Source organism: Zootoca vivipara, chromosome 6 (assembly GCF_965207765.1).
Source record: "Zootoca vivipara chromosome 6, rZooViv2.hap1.1, whole genome shotgun sequence".
NCBI lineage: Eukaryota > Metazoa > Chordata > Lepidosauria > Squamata > Lacertidae > Zootoca > Zootoca vivipara.
This window is the reverse complement of record NC_142589.1, coordinates 13,720,635-13,739,635: the sequence shown is the minus strand read 5'-3', so window position 1 is coordinate 13,739,635 and position 19,001 is coordinate 13,720,635. Positions and strand designations below refer to the sequence as shown.

The following is a 19,001-nucleotide window of genomic DNA, read 5'->3' as shown; positions in this document are numbered from 1 at the left end:
TTGGATTTCCAAGTACCTGTATCACCTGCTGGGTTGGGGTCTATGGCAGTTGTAGTCCAAAACATCTCCGAAGGCTGCCAGGTCAGGGAAGGCTGGCTTAGAGCCAGGATGCGGAGCTTGTGGTCCTCCCAACTACAGCTCCCATCAGACCCAGCCAGTATGGCAAAGGATATGGGAATGATGGGAGTCATAGTCCAGTCGCATCTGGAAGGCAATGTCCATCCATTCCAATGTGCCTACTCTGCGTAGATCTAACATTGGCTATAAGCCCCAAAGCGTACTGTTATAAGAATTTTAAGGTCTTATATATATATATAATAGATGTTCATAAATGTACCAAGCAAACACATACAAATACTGTATGTAAACCACATGTCTGAAACCCACAGAAAAGTCCTGAAACCATTTTCTCTCTCCCAAAATGACCTCAGATATTTCTCTGCAAGGTCGAAGGAAATGGGAAATCTCTCCATTGTCTTTGTGCTCACAAATCCTGCCTTAAGGGCACATTTAAGGTGTGAATAGGGTGAGCCTGTGACCTGTATTCAGGAATTAAGTAGTTATAATAACAAAAGAGTGGCCAAAACCCAGATAATGCAATGGAGATAAACAACACACTCAGGATTCTGTTTTAGACCACCCCCTGTGATGTATGTATGATGTATTGGGGGAGGTGGTCCTGGGCTACACCATTTCTGTGATGTATGTATAATGTTTCTGGGGGTGGTCTGGAGTTTGAGAGTGGGCAATTTAAAAAGTCTATATAAGGGCAGGCACACCTTTGTTCTGGGTCCCTCCCCCCTCCTGTGTGTGTGTGGGGGGGGGAAGCACCCTGTTGCAACAGCTTTAGTAAAGATCAGGCTTACTACGGTAGCTGCTTTGCTTCTCAATATTCTCTGGTTGGTCTCTGTTATTTTCTCCTACTGACAGAGAACCTACAAAAGACTCTATATGGGCTCTTGGTTACCCCATAAGGGAAAAGAAGCAGGTTTTTTTCTCATAACAGTACTAAAGGTTGCATGCAACTAAATTTTACTCAGGTTAGACGCACTGGAATCAATAGACCTAAATTCGTCGCGGCCATCAATTTCAATGGGCCTGCTCTTGAGTAGGACCTGCATTGGATGCAACCCTAAGCCCATGTTGATACTAAAGCTACAAATCAAGCCAAGCATATTTTACAAGCCCATCCATCATCAGATCAGTGCACGCTGACCAATGCACAATCTTCTTCGCAGTAAGGCTCCATTCCAATGGCATGAGTATCAAGGCAACCTGCAGATAATTATCTACTGCAGCCTTCACCGCCTTCACAGCCGTTGTAACATACCACTTGTTATATTCTGCCTGTTCTGCCATACCAGACTCCCTACGGCTTCGTTCACAAAGGTCATAGGAATGTGCAAGCCCACTCACCACGACAAGGTGATGATCCAGCGAGTGACAGTTTGTTTTACAAGCCCATCAGTTTATCCAACTTTTGGGTGAACTCCATCTCAGCCAAGTTCAATAGTTTTATGAGCTAGGACGGTACCCTATGCCTTCTGTGTAGAACTTACATAAAAAGAGCCAGCTGGATGAGGCCAGTGGCCCATCTAGTCCAGCCTCCTGTTCTCACAGTGACCAACCTGGGAAACTCTTCAAGCAAGACCTGAATAAAAGAACACTTGCTTTCCTTCCTGGTGTCATCGTGAAAATGCTACTCGCAAGCATTTCTGCCTCTGACTGTGGAGGCAGAACATAGCCATTATGGCTAGTACCTCAGAAGGGAGCAGAAAAAAAAGCCATCCACATTAGTGGCCATCACTGCCTCTTGTGGGAGTGAGTTCCACAGTTTAACTGTGCTCTGCATGGAAAAAAATAAACTTTTATTTGTCCTGAATCTTCCAACTGGAACAACAGGATCAGGATGCTAGACCTAATGGGCCGCTGGCGTGATGCAGTAGGCTTTTTAATGTTCTTAGCTTGGTGATAAGTGCTGAGATGATCTTTTAATGCATTCAAAGGGGAAGTGAACCATTCACAAGGAAGAGTGAGAGACAGCACAGATATTGCAGCATTAGAGGCAGCTAATTAACACCTGTATTCCGATCAACATCCTTAGCCTGATTTAAACCCACAGGTGGCTGTGATGCACTTCCTGGTGGATTGTAATCTGTCTGCTTCATAGAATCCTGTTATCTTATTCCTTTGAACTTCCGTCCTTTAAAAACTAGTCTTGTGTGATCAAGGTGCTTAAGCGCTCAGATTATGTGGAGATGGGGGTGAAAAAGGGAAAAAGAAGAAAAAAGTACAGAATAATCTTGCCATCTCTTCTCACACTTGCTTCTTTTTTGCCTCAAAACCAGGAAGTGTGATAGGGAGGAAAAACCTACCCTACTAGCACAAAGGATTACAAGAGGCCAATAAATACTTTTGCTTTTTAGCCAGCTTTCTTCTCTCCTCTGAATTTAATTACTTTATAATACATTCCAGGCTGGTACATATATGGCTTTCCAGCTGTGAATCATGGAACCACCGCTAATTCTTATGGGATTGTGTTGCAGCTTAAATCTGACCTGTTTCACTAATTATGGCTTTCTTTTCTTTCTTTTTTGCTCTGGAAAAAAGATTTCCAACACTTAAATAAACAGCTCACCTGTCAAAAGTAATATGATGACAGGCAGAAATTAAATTGTAGTTCTGTTTCCCAGCAGTGGGAAAAGTTGCATTGGTTGGACATTCCCCTGTACTGGGTGGAGTTGCAATTCCCCTGAAGGAGCAGATTCATAGCTGGGTGGTATACAGCTTTGATCTATATTTGTCACTGATGCCTCAGGTGGCCTTTGTGGTTCAAAGCGCCTTTTACCGGTTTCAGCAGGTGAACCAGCTACTGAATGGAGGCATCTTGGCTACCTGGACCCATGCGTTAGGAACCTCCAAATTGGACTGAGCAACAGGTGCAGCTTCCTCCATCGCTGGGAAATAGCACTGCTGTTGAATTTCCCCCTGCTATATCACACCTGTGCTAAAGCAACTGTACGAGCTGCCTATTTGCTACAGAATGTACTGGTACTTGAAACCCATCACTGATTCTATGATTCTTCTGCCATCACTGATTCTATGATTCTTCTGGCTAAGATTCTTAAATAAAGGGCCCAAACTCCGAGTGAAAAGTTGCACATGTAAAAATGTAAACGTATACTGGGAAATGATTTATAATGAATTGAAAAAATAATGTTTAAAACTACTTTCTCCCCCCCTCCCAAACCAGTATCCTTTTTGTTGGGAATAACCCAGACAGAAATTCCTAGGTGTCAGAAAAGGTCATTTATGTGTGCAACAACCATGGCCCGTGTTTTGTTAGCCCCAGAATTGAAAGTGAGTGACGTCCCAACTAAAGAGGATTGGCAACTTAAGTTGACAGAATGTGCAGAACTTGCTGATTTTACACATAGAATAAGAGAGCAAGATGAACATATATTTAAAGAAGAGTGGAAAAGATTTATTGAATATACCGTATGGAAAATAACTGTATATAACTGGCAGCACTAAGATAAATTCAACTGAGTAAATAATTTTTGATGGATGTAGAAGTCAAAAACTGATTTGAATGGTTTAGTAAAACATGCAGGAATGTATGATATGTAAAATGAACCATGGGAGGAGAAGGGAAGTCACTGGATATTTTAAAGTTTATTTTGAAATGTAAAATAGAAAACTTAATTAAAAAAATTATTTTAAAAAAATCCAAGTGGAAAAAAGTATATTTACCTGGCACCTGGTGCCAGGTGTGCCTTCCTGGGGAGAACATTACACAATTAGGTAGTCAGCAGTGAAAAAGCCTGTTCTGGTGTTGCCACCCTCCTGCAGAGGAAGAACACAAAAAATAACCCACCCTGTTCCTGTGATTGTAATTTGTTTCAGACTATTTTTAAAGTTGTATTTTAAATGGTTGCAACCCGGGACCTCAGAGTGAAGAATAGATAGTTATCTCTCAGCATCATGATAAACATCAGGGCTGGAGAAACTCAGGGGGCCAAACAGAGCCCTTTGCACATCTCTCTCTGGCTCTCAGGGCTCTTCCCAGGCCACGCCCCCTTCCCAGGCCACACCCTCCATTGTCAGGCCACCCCCCTCAGTGGCTTTGCTCCATGCCCCCTTTGAGAGATTTCCCCTGGCTGGAAGGCATCACTGAACTGTAATGAAGCCTTTTTGCATGCCTGGATGGATGGAGAGCGCTGTGTGTTAAAACCACGGAGTCACATCTGTAGCTTCATCCACTTTTGCCTCTGGCCCTGCTCACCACTGACATGTGGCCCCTGGAACGCTGCCCTGGAGGCAATGTGGCCCCCGGCCTGAAAAACAACAACGTTCCTCATCCCTGTTAGAGACCCTTCCTGATCTCCACTGCCTCACTAGGGCATTGACCTTCTATAGTTGTAAAGGGGAGGAAATAAGAAATGACAGGTATTGGGTGATTAAAATTAGCAAATAATATCACAGTCTAAACAAAATAAAAAAATCCTTCCAGTAGCCCCTTAGAGACCAACTAAGTTTGTCATTGGTATGAGCTTTTGTGTGCATGCTGAAGAAGTGTGCGCGCACATGAAAGCTCATGCCAATGACAAACTTAGTTGGTCTCTAAGGTGCTACTGGAAGAAATTTCTTTTATTTTGTTTAGACTACGTCAGACCAACACGGCTACCTACCTGTAAATATCAGTCTATTATTGCTCATTCTGCGTGCTGCTACTACACTGCTCCAGGGAGGAGGGAATTTAACTTGTTTCGGTAGCAAGCATCTAAACATAGCTAAGCCAGCCCTGACACAGTGAATGCCACCTTTTCTTTCCCCTCTGTAAAATATTGGAGGAAAATACCTCCTGTGTTTTCCCAGTGCCCTGCCATATTTATTTTACAGTATCTCCAGAAGGCTCAGGAAAGGAGCGACCCTATGTGTTAAAATAACCGTAATGCTAACATAATATTTAGATAGGGTTGCCTTTCATTCTTTTGTGTTCTTCCGTGTTTGTCGAAGGCAATGGATTTTCTTTTTCTTTTTTAATTTTCCACCATCAACACATAGTACCTGGCCTAATGTTTGCTCAGCTACTTTCTGGAGCCAAGTCAAGCCAAGTTCTTATGTAAAAAGGTCACGTGATCCACTCAGAGAGCGGTAGAATGCATCCCTCTCTCCCCACTTTCAAAGGTACTATGTAAATATCTGCAGAATAATCACCCTGTGTATTTCTCAGCTGCATCAAGCAAGGTTCGGCAAAGAAATCAATACCTTTTGAATTTTAGTTATACACACACACACACAAAATTCAATAGGGACAAATGTAAGTTTCTGCACTTAGGCAGGAAGAACCATCTGCACCACTATAAGATGGGGATTTAGGGGTCTTAGTAGACCACAAACTTAACATGAGTCAGCAGTGTGATGCAGCAGCAAAAAAGCCTAATGCTATTCTAGGCTGAATCAATAGAAGTATACAGTACTGTCTCGAACAATGAAAGACCACACCTAAAGTACTGTGTCCAGTTTTGGGTACCACAATTTAAGAAGGATATTGACAAGCTGGAATGTGTGCAGAGGAGGGCAAACCAGGATGGTGAAGGGTTTGGAAAACAACCCCTTATGTGGAATGGTTGGGGGTGTTGGGTATGTTTCGCCTGGGAAAGAGGAGACTGAGCAGAGATATGATAGCCATCTTCAGATATCTGAAGGGCTGTCACACTTAAGATGAAGCAAGCTTGTTTTCTCCTGCTCTGGAGCGTAGGACTTGAACCAATGACTTCAGGTTACAAGAAAGGAGATTCCGACTAAACACCAGAAAGAACTTTCTTATGGCAAGAGCTATTCGACAGAGGAACAGTCTACCCCGGAAGGCGGTGGACTCTCTTTCCTTGGAGGTTTTTAAGCAGAGGCTGGATGGCCATCTGTCATGGATGCTTTAGCTGAGATTCCTGCATTGCAGGGGGTTGTACTAGATAACTCTCTGGGTCCCTTCCAATTCTGCAATTCTATGATTCTGTGAATGAAGTCCCTAGCCCTTAAGGCTATAAATACCAGCAAGGAAGTGTCTGAGGAGACATTACGTCAGAAGGGATCAGAGAAAATATTTCTATTGTCTAAAGGGCACTGCTTCCCCTTCCCCAGTTTGGCTTGCTTCTTAGTCAGCAGTGAAAATCTGCCAACCCACTCCTTTTGCTTAATTTGAGGCACATTTCACAATGCAGCCTCTTTCAACAGAATGTAGTTGACCTGGTGCAGAATCATAGAGGGTCCTGAGGAGCAACCGAAGCAATTTGAACGACAAAGTGCTTCCAGAGCTGGCTGCTTATTTTAGGATCTGTGCCCCTTACGAAGGATGATGATAATATTGCAGTCTTGTCAGCATCAACATGCTAGCCTGTCCCCCACCCACAAAAAAACCCACCACCTTTAATCTTGATTTACCCTTTCTGCAAAAGATTTGTTAAGTTACTGTTTATTATTTTTGTTCATTTTTATTTTTTGCCAGAGATCTATTTGTGACAGATGAACAATCCATTTGCAATACTAAGCCTCTCTTTGGAACAACCCCAACTGGGTCCGGAAGGGTAGAAATTGACTTTGTATTCAGATCTAAAAGATTTGGATTCAGAACTTAAGAAGAGAGCCAATGGCTCATCGAGCCCAGCATTCTATTCTCACAGTGGACAAACAGATGCTTACTTTGGGAAACCTGCAAGCAGGACCCGAGCACAAGAGCAACTCTCCCCACTTGTGATTCCCAGCAACTGGTGTTCAGGGACATAATGCCTTCAGGGACAGTGGCGGTGGGACATAGCCATAGAATCATAGAGCTGGAAGGGTCCCTGAGGGTCATCTGGTCCAACCCCCTGCAATGCAGGAATCCTGCCTACAGCCATCCCTGAGTGGGCTCAAACCATCAACCTGCTGGTTAATAGCCAGACACACAGACCCGTTGCTCCATCATGGCTAGTAGTGGAGGATTTGAACCCTGGTCTCCCAGGTCCCAGTCTGACACTCTAACCACTATACTACACTGCTTCTCTTAGTGGTGCACACTGCCTTGATATTTCCTAGGAGGTGTCAACATAGACCTCTTTTTATGAGCAGAATAAATAAATGAAAACATCTGGAGGGGCCAAGGGGTCTCCATCCCAGTCTTAGAGCAGGAAGGAAGGAAGGAAGGAAGGAAGGAAGGAAGGAAGGAAGGAAGGAAAAGAAAGAAAGAAAGAAAGAAAGAAAGAAAGAAAGAAAGAAAGAAAGAAAGAAAGAAAGAAAGAAAGAAAGAAAGAAAGAAAGAAAGAAGAGGGTTTATTTGGACTATTAACTCGCTGTTAAAACACTATTATGAGGGCTGGTGATACAAAAGATTAGATACACGCAGGATCACGAGTTCTTCTAAAGAAAACATGAAATAGTTGGCCGAGAGCAAGATCAGATGGGCTTTGAAGGGCTGCCTATCACTACACAACTTCAGTAATAACACTGGAGGGCAGCAATCAGAGGGAGACTTTGATATGATTGCTCCCTGTGGACTGCATGGCAAAGATCATGCAGGGTGGGCCAGTCTTTTCTGGATGAAGCCTGCAATATAGTTGTCAAAGACGGGAAGACTTTCGTTTTTGCACAATCTTCCCTGCAGCAATTTAACGGGCAGGCAATTGTATATTGCAGCGGTGCGTGGCCACTGACTTGGATGGCTTCCCACGAGGAGACCTAGACCAATTCAAGGAGGTTCAGGCCTGTCCATGGCTGTTTCCCCACCTCCAGTGCTGGAGGCAGTATTGCTGTGCTATCCTTTGGACCACATTGGCACGGCTGAGAGGGAGATCTTGGTGTCTGGGCAGCCCAGCAGGACCTCCAGACACACTGCCTAGGCTTGCGCCTCTGGGAAGTTCTTTCAATGCTGCTAACACAGTGTTTTAGCTCAATGTTTCCCAACCTTCTTCCGACCGTAGCCCCCTTCCGACCTGTTTTCCTTCTTGTGGCCCCCCATGGGTGTAGCCAAATAAGTAAAAATCAATACAAATCTGGGATTCTGCCCCCCTAACAAAAGCCTGGCTACGCTCATGCCCGCCCCCATCCTACCAGTAGAAAGGTAGCTATTTAAATGTTTTGTTTGTAAATAGAACATGTTTTACAGTATATGTAGTTTTTTTTTATAAAAAACACACCGTATATTCCGTCGTATAAGACAACCCCCAACTTTTCCAGTTAAAGTATAGAGTTTGGGATATACGCGCCGTATAAGAAATACTACCCGGCGTATAAGACGACCCCCGACTTTTGAGAAGATTTTCCTGGGTTAAAAAGTAGTCTTATACGCAGGAATATACAAATTAATACAAAATACAATAACCTAAAATGATAGGAACATAATGAAATATTGTTGAAGCAGAAAGAAACATAGAATCATGGAGCTGGAAGGGACGCCAAGGGGTCATCTTTCTAGTGCAACCCCCTGCAATGTAGGAAACTCAGCTAAAGCATCCAGGACAGATGGCTATCCAAGCTCTGCTTAGAAACCTCTGAGGAAGGAGAGTCCAGATGTCCCCCAAGGGTGATCTAATTCCACCCCCGGCAATGCAGGAATCAAAGACCCATTGGCCTGCTCTGCTGTATTGGCTGAACCAGGGGTCAGCAACCTTTTCAGCCGTGGACTGGTCCACCATCCCTCAGACCATGTGGTGGGCCGGACTATATTTTGAAAAAATAGTAATGAACAAATTCCTATGCCCCACAAACAACCCAAAGATGCATTTAAAATAAAAGCACACATTCTACTCATGTAAAAACACGCTGATTCCTGGACTATCGGCGGGCCGGATTGGGAAGGCGATTGGACCACATCCGGCCCCCAGGCCTTACGTTGCCTACCCCTGGGAACATTTTAGCTCAGGGTGCGCAGCAGGGTTATATAACAACTCTTCTTATCTTTCAAACCTATATATCACAACAGCTACCAGCTCCCTTCTGCTCCACCTGAGCCATAAATCTCTGAACTTCAGAGATTTACTGCTTGTAAATCTCACAGCCTTGCCCCTGAGTAGTGCTCCTCAGGCAGTCAGTGCAATTAGAAATCAATTGCCGGTTGTAAATTGGGAGCTAATGGAAACGCAGGCAGGTACCCAGGGAAAAACACGACAGGTAATCAGAGTCCCTAATTAACTCAGTATCTCCAGGACAATGAGTTCTTATTTCACACTAATTCTTATTTCACACTAATCATGGCCTCGCTTGTTTTTTCTTCTTGGGTCCAGTCAGGTGAATGTTGCAGCCACTGAATGAAGCACAGGTGGGGAGCCTTAGGCGCCGGGGGCCAAATATGGCTCTTTTATCTGGCCCTCAGGACTTTTGCCAGGCCACACACCCCTCACCAGTTCCTGGACCAGAAAAACGTGGCCGTAGTAGTTCATACATTGTTTACCTTCAGGACTGGATTACTGCAATATGTGTGGGGCTTCTGCTGTGCTTGACCCAGGATCTGCACTTAGTGCAAACCGCTGCAGCACAGTTGCTGGCAAGAACAAGGCCTCCCTTCTAGGTCAATATTTTAGCTCAGTGAAGTTTCCCTTAAACTGAAAGTGTGTGTGTGTGTGTGTGTGTGTGTGTGTGTGTGTGTTTTATAGCTTCACCTCTTGTGACCCTAGCTGCTTCCCATTCCTGCTTTTCGGCTGCTTTCTCCTTCACTGTTGACATTTCCACTGCAATTTTCTTGGGCCTGTGACTTTGCTTATGCAAAGCACCAGAGGCATAAGGATAGGAGTCCAGAGAGAAAAGGAATCCTGACAATGCTTTGCCAAGGAAACTGAGCAGAAAACTGAGAGTGGATGTAGCAACCGAGTAATTTCATTGTTCCCGCAAGGGGACAATGACAATAAAGATATCTTATCTTATCTTATCTTAAAATAGCATATAATTTGAGATGAAAAGGACCAGAGGTTTTGTCTTTCTTACACCAGGCCTTGTACACAGCAGGGAGACATTCAACCAAACACACAGAGGAAAGAAACTCCCTCAGAACAACACAGCCAATCAGGATTCATGTTACCTCAGCAAACATCATGCCAGTCTGGCTAATTGCTAAGCTACACCTCAAGCACCTTTCTTGATGGATAATAGCAGGATTAACCTTTAAGAAACACACTGAATGATTTCTGCTGTTGTCCTTCCAGCAACAACAAAAACAACCATGTCTAACTGACTGAGTGGGGATTTGAACCCTGGTCTCCCATGTCATAGTCCAACACTCTAACCACTGCATCACACTGAAAAAACAATGAAAATGTATCTACCTAGATTTTTTTTATTTTTATTTTGCAAATTAGGTTTAAAATCCAGATGCCAGCTCTGGAAAGAGCGGGAAAGATTTTCTGGGTTCGCCCTCCCTCACAGGGTTTATTTATACAATAAGGATTTTTATTTTTATTTAATATAACATTTCTGTGGTGTCAAAAAGTGATATAAGAATGCTAAAAATAATTGTTGGAAGGATGCCCAGGCTTTGTTTAAAGAATAAGCTCTTGACATGTGCTAGGTTGCTTGCACTCTTAGGACTCCCTGGGTGTGGGGCAGGATTATGCCCTCCTTCCTGCTCTTAATTAGGGTGGGTAAGGGGCACCACAGGAGTGCAGCTGCAAATGGAAACAGGAGACGAAATATTTATTCATTCATGTCTTTTTAACCTTTTTTTATAATACACGTCTACAAAATCTTCAGGGCGGCTAAAGAAAAAAGGGAAAAAAAAGACACAGCTTTCTAATGGTCAGCTATGTAGTAGTGCTGGCATCTGAAACCAAGACTCCTTGGCACTTAATAATGCTGAAATATGGGGAACATGGGGACACAAAGGCACCAGTTGTGGGTGGCGTTGTTGAAAAGGAAGAGCTTTAATGATGCCCAAATGCATGGCATTTTAGAATAAACCCTTCTGCAAGGACAGCTCCCAGCCTGGTATAAAATGACGGATTCTATACCATTGTATGAGGGAAAGGATGTTTTTTAAAGTTATATTGTGTGCACAGCCATAATCATGACCATTATTTTCAGGCCACCTGGCGTGAATTATTTAGCTGTGATTCATTGCAAGGGTTGACCCTTGTGGTACGTTCCAACTCTACAATTCAAAGAAAACTCGTAAACAACTGAGTGATCCTGATCGAGCCAGGGGGCAAATCCTGCTCTCCATATTGCCCCTAGCACTTCCCTAGCTAATAAAAATCATTTCTAAGATTCAGCATTCCTGGGAAACTTCTGATTCCATCTCAGGCCGGGGACTTTTGCCTGGAGGGAGGAGATCCATCCAGATTGTCTTCCAAAGGCTTTGATGATGCAGATTCTGACTCTGGCAACTCTCCCACCTGGCCAACAGAAATCTGTCTTCAGAAGAGCAATGCATTTTTAGACCCCTTCCCCAGGCAGACGCTGCATTAGTGAGCATTGGAGGTCAGATCTTTTACCTATCTTTCGGTGCCTTTGCGACACTCAAGTGCAGGGGGCCAGTCCACTGTCCCTCAGACCTTGTGGGGGGCCGGACTATATTTTGAGGTGGGGAAATGAACGAATTCCTATGCCCCACAAATAACCCAGAGATAAAAGGGCACATTCTACTCATGTAAAAACACGCTGATTTAGAAGGCGATTGGGCGCATCCGGCCCCCAGGCCTTAGTTTGCCTACCAAGTGCAACTGGCGAGACGGGACTCTTCTGGTGCTGATGAAACTAAGGCAAAGAAAACACACACCCAGAAGGACTCAGAAACACTAAGGCCTCAGGTGGCTTCAATCCACTGGTTTTTGCATAGTGGGGCTTGCGTTTAGTACACACTAACCCATTTGTACCACATCTCAATCCGGAATCGTTTGGGCTCATTCTCAATATGCTGCTTTCGATCTAGGCTGAGTCTAGGTCCAGCCTCCATGGGTGTACCCAGCATGGGGCAGGGAGGGGCAGCTGCCCCCCCTAGAAGGCCAAACCACGGGCCCGACTAGGGAAGCAAATACCCGCCGCCCCGCTTGTTGACAGGGGGGAGGAGGAAACGCTGCTGGTGCCACGGCTCCTCGGCGGCGGCTCCTCCTCTCAGCCTGCCCTGCCTACATCTGCACCAATCCCCACCCACTAAAGCCTTCGTGCCTCCCAATGGAAAGCCCTGCCGGGCGGCAACCTATCCTACCTAAGAGTGAAGGAGACGCGGCTCCCTGCATTGGTTGCAGCCACTGCCGCGCTCTGCCTCCCGGTAGGCTGCACTGCGATCGTCGGCGCCGCGGGCTGGGAATGCCCCCCCCCGAGTTAGGAGTTGCTACTGAGACTCCTCCTGGGCTGGGAGAGGAAGTGCACCGACAGGAGCCAGTTCAGCCTCAGCGGGCAGAAGCAGCAGAAGCCCGCAAAGGAGGAGTGGGGGGCGGCGCCCGAACGCGGTGGTCGTGGCTGCTGAAAGGATGCTGCGTGGGGGCGTTTGCGCTGGATTGCCGGTGGCAGGAGTAGCCCAGCGGCAGCGACCCTTCCTCGCCGCCCCCCACCCCGGGCAATAGGAAAGGAGCCGCCTTGGGGGGCGGCACAGCTCTCCGCTCCCCCTGCGTGCATTGCCCTCTCCGGGCATTGGCTGCTGTTTCCTTCTTTCCAATGTGCCCCCCCAGCTGCTCTCCCTTGCCGCCCCTTCCGAGAGAGGGGCGTTGAGGGCGGGGGAGCCGCCGCTGCCGCTGTAGAGTCGCAGCTGGGGGGTGGCTCGCTCGCCTGCACTGCGCCACCCCACCTTTCCCATCGTTTGCTCCCTCGTGATGGGGAGGCAGCGGTGGCAGCTTCTTCTTCTTTGAGGGTCTCAGCTTGGCGGGGGGGGGGTCCCTGGTATCCTCCCAGGCCACGGGGGGATGGCCCCCAAGGACTAGCAGACCTCTGAGCCCCTTCCCCATCCCAGATATATAGGGTGGGAACTGGAAAGGCTTCGGGGGGACCTGGAGGAGGGAAAGTGGGGCCCAAAGGGGTTTTTCAGGGGGGTGGTTAGGCCATAAATGGATGGGAGCGGTGTCTTCAGAGCAGGGGAATTTCGTGTGAGAGAGTTTAGGGGGTTCATTTAGCGGCTGCAGCTGCCGCCGCAGAGTCATCAAGCCCGCTGGCCCTGTAGCCCCGCCCACATTCCCACTTTGTGGCCCCTCCCCTCCCATGCCTTGGCCCCGCCCCGAATGATCATGGCTTGCCCCCCCCCCCTAGTTTTGATCCTGGGTACGCCCCTGCCTGCCTCTGCAGATCTCCAGTAAGCAACTAGTGCCTGACCAAGGCTGCATCCCATTTTAAAATCAACCCAGACCCTCCAACATTTCTCTGATGGAAATAGAGACGTCCCATTGCAAAATGATAATTTTATACTCCACACATCTTACTGGGTTGCCCCGGCCCCTCTGGGCAGCTTCCAGCATAAAAACATAATAAAGCATTAAACTTTTTTTCTTTTTTTAAAAACCCCACTTACCTATACAGGATTGCCTTCAGACAGCTCAGGGGGTTGGATAACTCCATACCGTCAAACATTTCTCCAATGAAATTAGGGATACTTTACCATACCCCCAAACCTTTCTCCAATCAAAATAGGGACATCTTAAGGAAAAGTGGGACATTCCGGGATCAAATCAGAAACTGAGACTGCTTTTCTAAATCAGGGATGTCGCTGGAGGGTCTATCAACCCCATCCAGAAATTATCTTTCTCCTTAAAATTTGAACTACAGAACTGGATCTGAACCGTTTCTCGCATCAGCCCTTAGCAGCAGGTTATCACCCTCTCTAGGCTCTGATGCATATTGCACTCCAAAGGCTGGAGAGTTATTCCCAGCTATCAAGGAACAATGACATTTGTTTGTAAAGCTCGCCCCTCATCTACGGTAACAGCACCTTATAGGCAAAGCCATAGTGACAGACCCTTACGATAGTTTTTTAATATGGTGGGTGGGATACAAATCTCTCCTGCAGCGCAGGTTTTTAAACAGAGGTTTGGTGGTCATCTGTTGGGGATTCTTTAGCTATCATCACACTGTAGGGGATTGGACTATATGACCCTTGGGGGTCCCTTCCGATTCTACAATTCTATGATTTTACAAAACCCTCCGCAATTTACCCCTTCCTTGCCTGTGAGCGTTGCCTCGGAGCCCTTCTCCATTTTCACGCTTGAGGAATGGAGAGCCACAAGGGGCCTGAGAGCTTTTGCGTTCGGAATGAGAAAAAATGCTGAAACGAAGGATTGTGCTATGTCTCTTATTTGCACTTTGTCCAAGACCCCAATTGTATAACAGGCTTGTTCTGCCCTCTTGGACCTTAGAGTTGCCTGTTCTTCAGCCTCGGGGAGGCAGATCTTTTGCCAGCTTGATACTCCACAATTTCTCAGCTTTTAGAAAATAAAGAGCGAGGGCTGGACTTGGCAGCTCGATTAGCTTCGCTTCCATGGCTCCTTGTTAAGGTTGTTGTGGAGGTTTCGATGTTGCACAACAGAGGAAGATCATGACCTTAACACACCCCACACAGCAGGGAGATGTTCGTGACATACACAAGCAGCAAAGGAGGGCTGGCAATTATTACCTGCCTTAATTTCTGCTTCCCTAGTTCTTTTTGTCTGGTGCCAGCAAGAAGGAGAATGTGGGGGGAAATGAGCAGATGGGTGGATATCAAAACATGGATGCAGATAAACTAGGCTGTGGGTAACATCTCAACCTCTTGCACAAGCATTCACCATCTGAGCTGCTGCTGTTGCTGCCATGTGTGTGTGTTTCAGGCCAGAGTTGCATCATCTGTCATTTTTTAGGGGTTGGCAGCTGGGCACCGTTGAGCCAAATCCGGCTGAAGGTAGATTCCCAGCTGGCTTACTACCTACAACACAAAAAAAACCCTGACCAATCCCAGAAGAGAAATATCTGCAGCACCTGTTTTCCATTTGTGTGCAATGGGAGATGGGTGTGTTTTGTACGTGGTATTAAAAGTAAAAGGTAAAGGTAAAGGGACCCCTGACCATTAGGTCCAGTCCAATATCCGAGTGTTTGCATAAACTTAGATCGCACAGATATCACACCTATCACAGGTAAAAACATGAATTTGTGACAAAAAATAGCTCCCTCCAGTGGACGGCAAAGGAACAGATGCCATTTGTGTACTGACGCCACACCCCACCCACCCCCTCCTCCTCCTCCTCCTCCTCCTACCTTACCAGGCCGATCCAGAGCCAGGCCGGGCCCATAAGTCCCCTCCACCAACTCTGGGCGTGGCAGGAGAGGCAGGCCCAGTCACACCGCCACTCCCGTGCCCCCCCCCACCGTCTCCAGAATCAGGCCTGGCCCCGATCCCCTATCCTCCACCCCCAACGCATTCTGTTCGAGAACCAAGGTACGATTGTATTGAGAGCTTTTTACCTAGCTCTTCACCCGAAAAGGCTCCCAGATTGGCATGCATGGAATCAATTAAAATGAGACAGCCTCTGCCCCCAGGTGTACAATCTAAAAAAGTAAATTAAAAAAATGACTTAAACCAGGTAGCATCTATCAACCACTTATTTTTAAATATATACTTTTAATCAAAGATTTCCTTAGGTTACAAAAGTATGTGCCTTGTCTCTTTTTTTAGGTTGTGTTTTCAACAATCAGTTACATTTGTTGTGAGACATTAGTGTTACTGTATATGGAGTATTAAGGTTGGGAAGAAAGAGGTGGTAAAACTGATATTATTTTCCTTAGTGCTTGTGTGGGGTTTAGTGTCAGCATCACTTGGGTAGGTTCTATTTGTTATATTTGTTATATCTTGTTATATTTCCTTGGCAGTGAGAGAGGTTGGGGGTGACCTCTAGGACATGACAACCGTAGCTCATTTTATATTACTTAAGAATACAGCCAAAGGGTTAATTCCATGGAGATGCTTTGCCGGCTCTTGTACATAAGACTTTCGATCAGCCGCCCTGGTTCTCTGGTCCTCTGGCTCCGTCTTGAAGCCACAGAGCTTTCAAAAAATCACCTTTTCCTTAAACTGGTATAGGCTATTTGTGGATGTGAGAATTTTGTAAAGCAAGCCTGCACCCTAAAAAGCACTAGAGAGGACTGATTAGCAATAAATAATGATAATGAAAATACTGCTCACACTTTACCAGTAGGTCCCCAGGCAGGCTACAACAATTTAAAATTAGATTTTTAGCATTAGACTTGTGGACATCCAGTGATGATGAATGTTGGAAGATGGGCAGGGTATAAACAATTAACAACAACAACAACAACAACAACAACAACAACAACAACAACAACAGGACAGATAAAAAAAGAACTTCTTCATGCAGCACATAGTTAAACTCCCACAGTGATGGCCACCAAATTGGATGACTTTAAAAGAAGACTAGACAAATTCATGGTGCAGAAGGCTATCAATGGCTAACAGCCACAATGTCTGTGCTCTGCCTCACTGTTGGAGGCAGTAATGGATCTTAGCACCAGTTGCTGGAAGCTGCAGGAGGGCAGAGTTTTCTTGGGCTTGAATTTCCCACAAGCATCTGGTTCCCCCCAGTGAGAACATGATGCGGGACTTAAATGGACCATTGGACTGAACCACCCCCACCCCCATTTCTCTCCTACTATAGACAGTGTTTGCCAAAAGCAACGGATAACTGGACTTTTCATTCTGAAATCCAAGCTTAATTATGTGGATTGTGAATTGGATTATACGCTTGATTGAGGTTTGCCAGTTTAGACGGCTTTTGAAAACAATTCATGGAGAATAAGTCTTATCAGTGTGTATTAGCCACATAGAAAGGCAAAATAACCCCTAAAGGTTGTTGGCGACAGACAGCAGCGAATGTTTGTCTCCATGTTTGTGGGGGTTCAGAGGCTGTCTACTACTGGAGAAAGACTGTGAAATGAGATGGGTGGGTGAATTTCCCCAACGTATAAATGCCTTTTCATATGCTACCTTCTATAATAGGTACGTTTTAATGCACACTTTATATGCATTTTTGCACAATGCACAACAGCATTGCAAAATTCAGGAAATCGCCAACATCAAAGGATGGCTGTGCTTCTGTTTGTGAATTGTTTCTGAAAGTTGGGCGTTTCATCTTTAAATGTGAACGGAATCAAATTTCTTCCCTTCATCCCTAGCCTTGGGGAAAGTTATTCTGTTCTTATTGACTCCTGCATTGCAGTTCACACTGTGCAAACTACTTCAACGAGCAATGCTTTAACGTGACATTTTTTTGGATAATGTTTGCCGAGACACTTTGAAAGACGGGCGCTCTGGGTAATAACAAACAGGCCCCACACTTAACAGTGAACCTACAAAGAAGTTGCTGCTCAGAGGCCACTGCTCACGGGTAGAGCTCATAGTTCTCATGGGGACAATCTGTGGGTGAAAAAGGAATCTGCAGACCTCACCGTCCTGAGGAGACTCAAGGGATCTAATCTGGAGCCACTTCAAGGCACTCAAGTGAATGTTTAAAGCCCTAAATGACTTCGGCCCTAAAAATCTGAAAAACCACCTCCACCCTCTTAGTGGTTTCTCTCCCCTCAGATGCTCATGTACAGGGCCGTCTTTACCAGGGGGTGCAAGGGGTGCAGGGCACCCAGGCGCCGATTTATGGGGGACACCAGGTGCCCGCCGCTGAAGCCGCCTAAGCTCTTAACTATCTACCTGTTATGAAATAATAAACAATTTTGATCAAGCTAGAAAAACAAAATACATATATACCTAGGTATTACTGAAATGTATACCTACTGTTTCACTAAAGGACTTTTGACTTTGTGCACTTATTTACCAAAGGCTAGCGGCTTGTCATTCACAATGGCTGCACTTGTCATTCTCAGCGGCGCCGTGCACACGAAATTAACTCTGACATCAAAATATTAAGTCACGTATTGTATTGAGCTGCACTGCTATGCGACAGCGGGGTCAGCAGTACCTTTGACACGATTTGTGTTTCTCCTAAGTAGGTGCCTAAACAATACTTATAAGTTTAAGTGTGATGGTGTTGCATACTGAAGTAGAAGCGTATTGTAAATAAATGAGCGCATAAAAAGTTTGTTTCTCCTTTTCTTTTGTAAACAAGAGCTAAAGCGTAAGCGTGGTGTCTGACATAAACATAATAAAAGTTAATTTGGGGGCTAAACTAAATTTGGGGGCGCTGGGAGGATCTTTGCACCCCAGTGGCATGTTTTTTTTAAAAGTAAAAACCTTTATTGGCATCAAATAAACTCGCATACAAAATAATAACAGATTAAAACTGTCACTGTGGCAAACGCTGTGCCAAGAGAGGGAAGGGAATAATCCGCCATCCGCTTTCACGACAATGGGGCTTCCGACAACTCAGACGACTGCAGAGTACAACGCCGAGAAAATAGTAAATTAAGATATTGAGCCACCATCTTGGTGAGGACCGGGTCCTTCCCCAGCAAGAGGAACCGCAAGATTTCCCGCTCTGTTCTCCCTCTGGGAATGCAGAGCCGGTCCAGGAACCGTTGACGAAGGTCGACGTAAAGGTTACAATGAAAAACCATATGTAGAAGGCTTTCCACCTGAGGGTCATGACACGGACAGATCCTCTCATCCTTCGCCTTGCCCGAGAATCTTCCCCACAGGAGGTTCGATGGATTTGCATTGAACCTGGCCAACGAAAATGCCCTTCTTTCTTGTGGGTTCAGTAGGAAGTCAAGATAGTTAGGTTTTGTTTCATGAGCCCACGGGAGGTGGGGAACATGTTGTGCCTGCTGCCGCTATAAGATCCTGTCTCTCAATGTCCCACAACCTAGTAATGACTGTGGCTTTGGCAGATTGTAAGGACATTGAGCGGAGGAGTTCTACTGAAAGCCCCAGTTGCTGTACCTTCCTATTGAAGTGTTGCAGCCCTGGGGGGAGGAAGGTGTCCGAAAGCATTACCTGGAGGAAGGGATCTCTGTCAGAGTCGAGGCAGATTTTTAGCCAGAATATAAGGAATCTTGCCCAGGCGACAGATTCCACCTTGTGTTGAGCTCCCTCTAAACATAAAACTGCATAT

General features: G+C 45.7%; 1 protein-coding gene across 1 annotated transcript in view; it reads right to left on the bottom strand.

Annotated features, from left to right (window-relative positions):
* Positions 1-14,347, bottom strand: part of LOC118086820 (solute carrier family 2, facilitated glucose transporter member 5) — a 33,174-nt gene extending 18,827 nt beyond the window's left edge. The window contains exon 1 of the mRNA XM_060276222.2: positions 14,106-14,347. Within this exon, the coding sequence (XP_060132205.1) occupies positions 14,106-14,147 (42 nt within the window). The 5' untranslated portion in view covers positions 14,148-14,347. The remainder of the gene's footprint in view (positions 1-14,105) is intronic.
* Between the last annotated feature and the right edge of the window lie 4,654 nt (positions 14,348-19,001).